Source organism: Cydia splendana, chromosome 20, assembly GCF_910591565.1.
Source record: "Cydia splendana chromosome 20, ilCydSple1.2, whole genome shotgun sequence".
Classification (NCBI taxonomy): domain Eukaryota; kingdom Metazoa; phylum Arthropoda; class Insecta; order Lepidoptera; family Tortricidae; genus Cydia; species Cydia splendana.
In genome coordinates this window covers 14,533,557-14,544,247 of record NC_085979.1, presented here as the reverse complement: position 1 = coordinate 14,544,247, position 10,691 = coordinate 14,533,557, and the positions used below count along the sequence as shown (strand labels likewise).

Genomic DNA, 10,691 nt, shown 5'->3' with positions numbered 1-10,691 from the left:
TATGATAAAGAATTATCCTTGTAAAACCTACATACTGTAGGTCGAGTAGGTAAATTAGCCGATAGGTTTTTATATCCGCCGCGCCAGGAGTGTTGTTCTGTATCCAGGTGAGCGCGCTGCTCACTCGCTGGTGACTCGGTTGTGGCTTCGGGTGGTATTCCATCTGTCCAATTTATTTATCCAATGGCATTGCTTCTCATTCTCTTATTAAGCAAAATGTCAGACAAAATACACTTTGGACAAAGAAATTGGACAGGTGGAATATACCACCGTTAGTTAGGTACTAATGATAATGATGAATGTGTATGACAGGTATATTAAACACAGTATGCATCGCACCAGTTTATTTATAGCAATACGTGGCGTCGGGCGTGTTGGTGGTTATCCAGGTGAGCAGGGCAGTGACCCTGGTGTTGATGCCGGGCTGGCCGCTCTGCGCACACAGGCGGCCGTAGCTGCTGATGCCGCCCAGGAACAGCAGGTTCGTGGACGGGTCCGTGTACAGCGCCGGACCGCCGGAGTCATCCTGTATACAATACGTGTATCATATTTGAAGGATCATTTTTTTATTATGCAACGTGGGGGGGTGGGGGGGGGGGGGGGGTAAGTGGAATATTGTACGACAGTTTATTATATTCACGACAGCCGTTGGCTGAAGTGAATTAAAAACTCGAGTTCAGGTATTCATCGTCGGGTCACTGAATAAATAATAGTAGAAGACTCACTCTCTAACAAAACGCGTCTGTTGCGATCAGCACAGATATGGCCGCTAGGTGGCGACAGCGCCACGCGCGGCTTATGGCTAGCCACCAAAATTGTGTGGAACGGATGTACTTTTAGCTACCTGTAGCAAAGCGACGAAATCGCGGATTGAGCCACGCCTGGTCAGGTAGTCTCTCAAGTGGAACCCGACATTTTAAAACCATAAGACTATATAATACGAATGTCTGTAGGTATATACATACCTGGCAGGCATCTTTCCCGGCAGTGTAGTGGCAGACCTGGCGCGGCGTGAGCGAGGACACGACTCGCTGGCACGCGGCCTGGCTCAACACGTCCACGTCCACCTTCTGCAGCGTGTTGGACACGGGCCCGCCGATGAACAGGGAGCCCCAGCCTGCAAATTATTCATGCAATCTACACCTTCATTTGAGTACTGTGTAGACGCACTACTATAAAATGGAGTAGAACAGTAGGTAATTACAAAATTAGCTACAGATACGATTATTTATCATGACGAATCATGGTGATGTTTCATCATTTAAGCCGAAACACTTACGGCCGGGCAGAGGTCTTCATTACAGATTCTACACATACACAACGATATCGTACTGACCACGAGTAAGTAAGAAATAATGATGGCGTCAGTGGATAGGGTGGGTAGTGGCGCCCAACTATACAAAAGCAAAATCTCGCCGTTGGTCACCGTGGAATAGTAGGTAGTTTATGTGACTGCTACATAATTAAAGGCATTAAACCTCAAGTGTTGGTTTATGAAACGAACGAAGTGAGTTTTATAGAAGGTTTATGATATGTGTGTATATAAAGTTTCTTAAGAATAATTACCTAACAAGGTGAACCGACTGCCAGCAAAGTCTGTGTTGACAAACTTGAACGGCAGGCAGACGGGGCCCACGCGGTCGCTGTACACGATGTCCCTTGCCAACCGCAAGATGGCGATATCATAATCGTAGTTAGAACTGAAATCCGACAACGTTTTACAATTTAATACATTTTTAGGGTTCCGTACCCAAAGGGTAAAAACGGGACCCTATTACTAAGACTCCACTGTCCGTCTGTGTGTCGGTCTGTCTGTTATCAGGCTGTATCTCATGAACCGTGATAGCTAAAGAAATGAAATTTTCACCGATGATGTATTACCTACTTTTGCCGCTATAACAACAAATACTAAAAACCCTTCGTGCGCGAGTCCGACTTGCACTTGGCCGGTTTTTAAGAGCTTGGAAAACATGTTTTAAAAACTTACGATGTGTATTGAGGGTGAACTGTTACGCGTTCCACATTAAATCCTTGTGTTGCAGATGTGTCTCCTAAAAAAATATAAATAATTAAATTTCTATGCAACCAGTGGTCTGTACGCACAAGATCACGACGTAGGGTTGCCCCACATATGTCGACGCGGAATCGGCAAAATCCGACAGGCAAAAGCTTTATTCTGCGCAATAAGAGCAAAAAAGTCGTCATTCGGCTCGGCTCGCATCGGCTGGCGCCTGCCGACGCATAGTAGACGGCTTATTCGCTCTTAGGGGCTATTCATAAATTACGTCATTTCAAAATAGGGCGGGGGGGGGGTCTGGACATCGGATGATGGTAGCATGACGTAGGAGGAAACGGGGTCATTCGAAGCATGATTTTTGTATGATTTTAAGGCGGGGGGGGTCAAAAAACGATGACGTAATTTATGGACATCGGATTTTGCCGAATGCGCGTCGATATCTCTGGGGAGACCCATATTCGTAAGCTAATGGCGTCCACCAGGATTTTTCTGAAGTAAACTCACCACCAGTGGTCTTATCGTGCTCGCCAACCACGACGGCCAGTGCGCTAGCGGCCCTGCCCACCACGCAGTGGGCAGCGGTCACCACGTATCGCGGGGCTATGATGGTGGCTCCGCACCGAATTTGTTCCTGGTCCAAGTATATGACGCCGGCCATCATTGGGAACTCGTTTACGCCTGTCTCCTGGCCGCCGACGATGCGGTTCTGGAATGTATGTTATTTACTAATTAGTGCCTCATGTTGGCATGTACCTATAGTTAACAGAACGCAAGCGTTCATTATTGGTTATTCGCCGAGCGAGCGCGAAACGCGAGCGAAACATCTCTGTTTCAGTTTTAGTAAATAAGCTTTCGTAGGTGCTGGTCTGTCGTAGGTAAAACTCAACTACTTTCTTACAGTCTAAATTTACAAATGTAAGCCATAACAAGTTACGAGAGCACACTATATGGATAATTCTCCAGCTAAAGTTTGGGGTTTTAGTGCAAGTAACAGTGTATAGGTACACCTACCCTCTTCCTATAGCCGCAGCTACACGGTGTTGGAGTCGGCGTTGCTGCCTCCGCCCGCAGTTCGCAGTAGAATCTGCCTCCTTTGGTCGTGGCTGATGTGATTAATCCTGAAATTAAAAAAAATGATTTAATATTTAGGTAAACCTAATTCGACAAATATATTAATATACCATAGAGAATAGACGAGGCAAAATTATAGATCACTTGATAAGACAAGAAACTTTCTTCAAAACTATATTAGAAGGCAAAATCTAATCTACCAAAGGAAGAGGAAAACCACGAGCCAGCTTACACAACAACTAAAAGGGAAAGCAAATGTCGTGTCTTCCAGGGACCTAAAGAACTTGGCCGAGAGCCGCGAAAAATGACGCATACTCCACCAACAAGAGTCATGGTCTTAGATTATGATGATGATAAATTCTATAAACAGCGTTGGTGAACTGTGTGGCCTGTAAGTAAGGCAAAGATACATTCTAGCTAGACATATAATTAGGTACCTCGTTTACATATGCTCAAAATGTTTCTGCAAACAATGCCCCAGCATGATCGGGGGCATAAGGGAAGTGTTTACGGGGCATTATGATATTTAGGCATTCGAAGGACTAGCACACACGGTTTTTGAGTGGTTTCGCTCACCGACGCTAATCCGCTGGCCGGTGGACACGACGGAGGTGGAGCCTCGCCCGCAGTACACGTCGCCGCCGGCGAGCTGTGGGTCCCCGCTCCGGGAGATCAGCAGCCGGTCCACGGAGCACCCCGAACTCTGTTCATAAAGCGTAAAGCGTAACGTAAAAGATGTTAGAGAAAATTGTACGTTCCATATGATACCCTTCTTAGTTACCATTTTAGTCTTTGTAAAGAAATGCTAGTGATGGCACAGTATAAGCAAGCGCCAAGTGCAGTCGTGTAGTAAGAGGTCTGGTCCAACTAGACTGACTACAGGGTTGGGCAGATTAAGTGTCCTAGTTTAAAATAGCCATAAAATTAAAACAAAGCTTCAAATCTGAATATTAAACTTGTTTTTATTATAAGCATACTCTATATTTACAAAATTAATTCATTAGCTCAAATCGCTCTCCTTTAACCTGTATAACTTTACGCATTCTACCATAGAATGAGTTGCACGCGGCTACCTCATCTGTTATATCGTCCCATATCTTGATCAACCGATAATTGAATGAATTTAAATTAATTCCCTGTGTGCTGCCAATCCTGCTGAGCATGTATCCCCATATAGAAAAGTCCAACGGATTCAAGTCTAGTGAAGATGCAGGCCATTCTGGCCACGGTATAAAATCTGTCAAATTTGTTCGACACCAGTCTTGTGTACGTTTAGCTTTGTGAGACTGGGCACTGTCTTGATGAAAGCAATAATAGTCATCCCCAAACAACTTCCGGATATTTTCTAGCATGTGACCCTGCAACACGTTCTGAATATAAAAGTCTTGGTTAATTTTTACTCCCTGATCAATGAACAGCAGTGGTAGTTTGCCCCTAGGTGATATGGCACCCCATACCATGCCAAGCTAGCAAGTCCCTGCATTTTTTCACTCTAGCTTTTTACTGGGCTTCTGTTAATCCACGATTTTTTTATTTTTTGAAGGCCTTCAATCCAAGATCATGTCATACTATACGCCTCATTGATCGTCGGGATATTTTCATATATTTAACGAGTTTACTAGCACTTTGAGATGGATTTCGCCGAATACGCTCACGAACACTTTTAATTATATTTTTGACACAAACAGATGGTCTTCGAGCAGGTTTGGGCCTGATTCTTGAAGATCCTGATTTTTTAAATCGCTTAATGGTCCGAGATGTGAACCTTACATTAATATTCTAAATGTTTTAACTTCTTACTTATCTCGCACGGTCGGAATTTTTGCTTGCACAAATTTACAACGAGCTGGCGTTTCACGTCCATGTTGATAACAATATAAAAACAATAGATATCAAGCTGACATCTAGAAATCATAAAGACGCATAAATTCTCGATTATTAATAAAAAATAGTATAGTTACAAAAAGTTGCGCTATATTTAAGTAAAATGGCAGTACAAAACTAGGACACTTAATATGCCCAACCCTGTAGATTATGTTAACTGTATTTTTACCCAGCAAGCAACAGCAATGGACCCACAATGGACCGACCGACAAATAATGATTAAGCGCGTCTGATGTGTGTTGGTGCTGGTCTTCTCCAGGCACTACAGCCCGGTAGCTTGACTGGCAGATGCACCAGCGGCATTGTGGAATATCAAGGGCTGTAGATAGATATACGGAGCGTGGGACATATCGCGAGAAGGCTGATCTCCGGGCATTGCAGCCGGCAGCGGTAGCCAGACGAGCCGATTAACCAAGCGACATTGTAGGAATAACCAGAACTGTAGATATAACATTTCTGGAGTGTGGGACATACCGCGGGTAAAAGGATCTCCGGGCAGACCAGCCGGCAGCGGTAGCCCGAGGGGCAGATCCCGATCCAGCGACACTGCCGCGCGCCGGTGTAGTTTTGAGGGTAGCCGGGGCTGTATATATAGTACACTTGACCTGCTTGAACCTAAAAACAAACTGACATTACAGGATATATCGACAATTGGGTAAAGCCAACGACATACATACAAGGCTGTTGTAACGTAAAGTAGCTAATTGTTATATTCGCTGATATAATTTGTATAAATAATCATAGGTAGCAGGGGCGTATTTTGAAATTTCGCGCCCCGGGCCAATACGTTTCGCCGCCCCAGAAGTCAAGGAAGAAAAACAAAATGCAATTCGCCAGGGGCGCCATACGGACCATATGCCGCCCCTGGCGGATTGGCGCCCCGGGCCATGGCCCGGATGGCCCTAGGGTAAATACGCCCCTGATAGGTAGGTATCTCTTTAAATAATAAATAAATATATCAAATTTTAAATTGTCATCTATTTAAAAGGATCATGAAGAAAACAACATTTGTTGTATGAATCATTCGATAGGGAATCTGTTAAAATCCGCGATCGTTATGTACTTAATAGTAGTCATACAGACACTATATTTAGGCACGCCTCCCTTATATACAGTCACAACACGGGATTGTTATGACATTTACGGTTCTTGCTGACTTGTAAAAAAATATATATACCTATCTAAATATATACGGTATATAAAGAAAATTTTCGGCTATAAGTATCTACATCTCATCTCATAGCTCTTATTTCCATGAAGACGTTTTTGTACAGACAATGTTAGGTACGTATCATTTCTACTCACGTTTTGCGTGAAATCACAGTTGGTATCCTGCCCTGCAGCGAGGTGCAGCAAGAGCACCAACACCACGACTTCAGACACCGCCATCTCTGAACACAAGCCCGACTAATAAATTTGGTGAAAAGTTAAAAAGCTTCGTACATGAATATTATTATTGGTACGTACATAGCCTAATTAACTACCACTAATTAAGAGGTATCTACTATACAATACAATCAGTGCCGGATTTAGACATTTGCCGCCCGTAGGCTATGCCGATTTTGCCGCCCCTATCCACCTCGCTTATAGCTTTTTAAAGTACTTTCCAATCAGAGGCGTTTAATTTAATAGTACAACGCACCATAGTCATATTAAAATGCATATAAGGTGATGTCACTATGAGCCGTTTTTGTCAGCCAATGACGATGCGACCTCGTTATATTTGCCTGATCTGATCGGCGACATGGGTACCGCTGGGTTTCGGCCATTGAGAATCAAGGTGAGGCATTGGCAGTCAGGCTGGATAATAGCTAAGGAGTTTGGTCGGGTCTAGCATCGAGTGCTCGAGGGACTATGCTATACAAATGGCTTATATTGATGGGTCACAGATAATGTTCCTAAATAAAAACGCGAGCGTAGCGAGCGCGAAATTTGTTCTGTAGAAATAGCGCAAATTGATAGAACTAGGCTGGTTATGTCTACCACATGCCCAACAACTTGTGGGCCAAGTTAACCACAAAGTGGATGCCCCACGAGTCAAACCGGGGAACCGGTAGACCTCGTCGGCGATGGCGGGATAACTTGGACTCGTTTTCGAGAGACTGGCCAGATGTAGCTCAAAACCGAAACGAGTGGAAGAAGAGGGGAGAGGCCTTTGCCTAGCTTTATTTGTAGCCCATCAATAACGTTCCTAAATAAAAATGCGAGCGTAGCGAGCGCGAAATTTTTTCCGTAGAAATAGCGCAATTTGATAGAACATGGTATATTTTTAGAATTCCAATTTCCAATCTTCAAAACGGAATAGGATCACTTTGTTGTCCGTCCGGCCGTTTATCTGTTTCAATATAAAGGGTCTTGACATAACAGAGGGCGGCAAAATCGACAAATAAAGCCTGTTATTTAAATTTTACAAATAAATAGGGGAGCGGCAAAATTCTGGTCAACCCTATCTGAACAGCAAACAAAATATTTTTTAACCCAAATTTGCCGCCCCCTAAAATCTGCCGCCCTAGGCTTCAGCCTACTCAGCCTAGTGGTAAATCCGGCACTGAATACAATACAATACTCTTTATTGCACACCTCACATACACGTAGTTTACAATAAATGTACAATCTCCTCATTCATGGTAAAAATCCGTCTTTCAAAGCGTGCCAAAATAAGACATGCTTACATACATAATTATTGCAGGTACGAGTATAGGTACCTGGTGGCTAACAGTGTTATATGTACTTATGAATCTTATACTTAATAATTATAAATCTTATATTTAAAAAGCACCATTCATACTAAATTGATGATCTTACAAATTATGTTGTCCTCTAGTTGTACCTACACGAACTTTATCTTATACTCTGAATATTTTTAGTTACAATAGTAAACTGTTAGAAGCTACACCAACAATTACTTAACAAACAAAAAATATACTCACACAGAGAAACATACCTACACATAAAATATGTATAAGAAAGGGCTGTTAAAAAATAAGTTCTTAGATAATTTTAGGCAATTATATTACCTAAAATACGTTCAGGTGCTAATGAAGGTTTTTATTTTTGGTTACTCCTAGAATAACTTCACTCTTCCTCAGGCTATTTATTCCATATATTCCATTAATCCATATCTTACTGCCCATATAATATTTTGCAGAAATTTCCACAGACAAGAATACGCACTTATTTTCAATGATCCCACCACTCGGCCACTACTATAGAGCTCTACTAAATTTCAGCATTTTACTAATTAATTGACGTCAAATGAACTGTTTACTTAACTGAACGTATACATTGAATACCACCTGTACAAACGTGGAACATCTAGCATGATTAGCCACCTTCGATGGGACTACAAAGGCATGTTTGGCTCTAGGAAATAGGTTCGAAGTTACGTTGGAAGTAGTAATCGCTGAAATTGTTTTCGCATTGGTTAAAGTCACATAATATTTATTACAGGTATCATATAATAAAATTTAACTATCGTAAAATCCACCATAATTTGTAGTCTATACGGTTGGTTTTTAAAAGATTTAAATATGAAAGAATTCAATTGATATCTTTGTTTACCTATTTGAAAACGTTAGCCTGGCTGAAGGTTTGACATTCAAATAATTCCGTTAGTCTTATTCTGAAGAACCCGGATAGATCCCAAGCAAAAAAAGCGTTCTTACAACTAAATTACACTAAAGATATCTATATCTCACTGCTCTATTTCATCTGCCTGCTTCTCCTAAAATCTTTTTTTTACTAAGTAATTGAAACTTACCTAAATAACTTTGGACTGTAATTGAAATTAACTGCGAATGTCCCTTTTAATGGGACAACAAATATCCCTTAACCACTTTAAGGTAAGATCACTCTAGTTTTTTTATAGTAGCATTAAATGTGAGCATAACGACGCGTCCACGACTGAAGGCGTCGTAGGACACGACTCTCCTAGAAGCGATTAATTGTTTCAAACTAATTAACACATCAACTGATAACGAAGCAGAGCGGCACTAATCGCCTCTACCTTTGATAACAAACACATTTTCCGTCAAAACATCAGGAAAAGATAGCTAATCCATCCAAATTGACGTCTTCGACTATTTATAGTCGCTAATCTTAGGTTAGGGGCATTGCCATTACAACTACGTACCTACAATGTACAGTGAACTGTAAAAATATGGGTGTAGCCAAGTTATTCAAAAATATGTCCCATAGTTCTTATTTCGCTGACATAAGAGCTATGGGACATACTTTTGAGATGATTTGTGCACCCATATTTTTACAGTTGACTGTATATGTATACGGGCGTCCGCTAGCTGGCGCGGGTGCAAGCTCGCAGGTGCCATTGTAAGTAAAATCCGACGCAAGCGTCCGCGCCAGTTAGCGTAGCTCATACTATTTTTCGTTAACCCGCTCACCCGCTCCGTGCACCCGCGCCAGCTAGCGACCGCCCTAAAGATCTCATCTGACTGATAACTGCAACTAGTTATGTGCTTTGAGAACCTATTTTAGAATTACATATCGTTTCTGAAACCTTTTATTCATTAAGAATATTCGCTACGATACTTCATAAATAAACTCTAACTGATTTTAACTATTGTCAATACTATTATTTAATTATAAAAGATACTTACCTCATACTTTTGATTTCCTTAGGATCTCTACAGCTTGAGTATACCTTTCATTTCACTAGTTTTTCATTATAAATGTTTTCCGGCCGATTGCTCATAGTTTAAAACTAGGAGCTTTCATATAGGTAACTGATCACTGACAGTACAAAATTTTAGGATTTGATTGATTATTAACTTTCAGCCATATCGTTCATTTGTTACGAAAACATCAGCACCAAATGTTCACTTAGTTTAATAACATGACTACGCGAATATGTACTGAAATTTTAAACTGTAACTGAACAAAGTAGAAACATGCGTTTGACAATGCGTCTCGCAACTAAGTACCAACTAAGACCTTTCTCAATAAGGAACAGACGCAGTGAATACGTTTTGCAAACTCTTTACCTTTCCCAAAACTAATTTAAAACCCTGTGCGCCTGTCAAACGATTTAATATCCAGCATCGTGTGAAAATAAGAGCTTTCTTAAGTAAACTCTCTCGATGAATAATTTCTACGGCTCATGCTGGTGCAAGGAAACAGTCGACGTCACAAATTAAAATAAATCAGCCTTTGAGATAATTGAACGCTTATGCAGGTAGGTATGACGTCACAATGTCATGTATCGTCTTTTGCTCATCGCATTTGCCTTTTTGACGTAAAAATTTGGCATGTGTGGGTACAGAGATACAAATAGGAAGACTCTGTGCGGAAAGATAAGAGTCGTGGAATGTATGGGGCCCAATACATTCCACGATTTTTCTCTTTCCGAACAGACTCTACTTCGGCCTCGTTTGTATTTTCTGTAGAATATGGGTAAAACAAATGCTTAGTTTTGGTTTAGCCAAAAAATACGCTGGGTCCAGTTTCAGACGATATAAATCACCACTATAATGTTGGCTCCCGTTTATCTTTTGGGGGAAAAGTGGCAACTATTGTATTTTTAGCATGTGTTGACCCAAATTTGTTGTTGCACTTTTCCAATTGCAAGGTGCAAACGCGAAAGTGGGCACCGAGTCTCACTATACCGTATAAAACAAAATCCCCCGCCGTGTCTGTCTGTTTGTGTGTGTATGTTCGCGATAAACTCAAAAACTACTGAACGGATTTTCATGCGATTTCACCT

At 41.6% G+C, this 10,691-nt stretch overlaps 1 protein-coding gene across 1 annotated transcript; it reads right to left on the bottom strand.

The window, feature by feature from the left end:
• Positions 1–327: 327 nt before the first annotated feature.
• On the bottom strand, positions 328–6,377 carry LOC134800945 (venom serine protease 34-like). Its single transcript, XM_063773476.1, has 9 exons — positions 6,278–6,377; positions 5,447–5,587; positions 3,665–3,791; positions 3,029–3,135; positions 2,522–2,723; positions 1,988–2,051; positions 1,567–1,700; positions 966–1,117; positions 328–526 (listed from the first exon to the last, which is right to left on the bottom strand). The coding sequence occupies exons 1-9, from the start codon at positions 6,359–6,361 to the stop codon at positions 344–346; spliced, it is 1,194 nt and encodes a 397-aa protein (XP_063629546.1). The 5' UTR covers positions 6,362–6,377; the 3' UTR covers positions 328–343.
• Between the last annotated feature and the right edge of the window lie 4,314 nt (positions 6,378–10,691).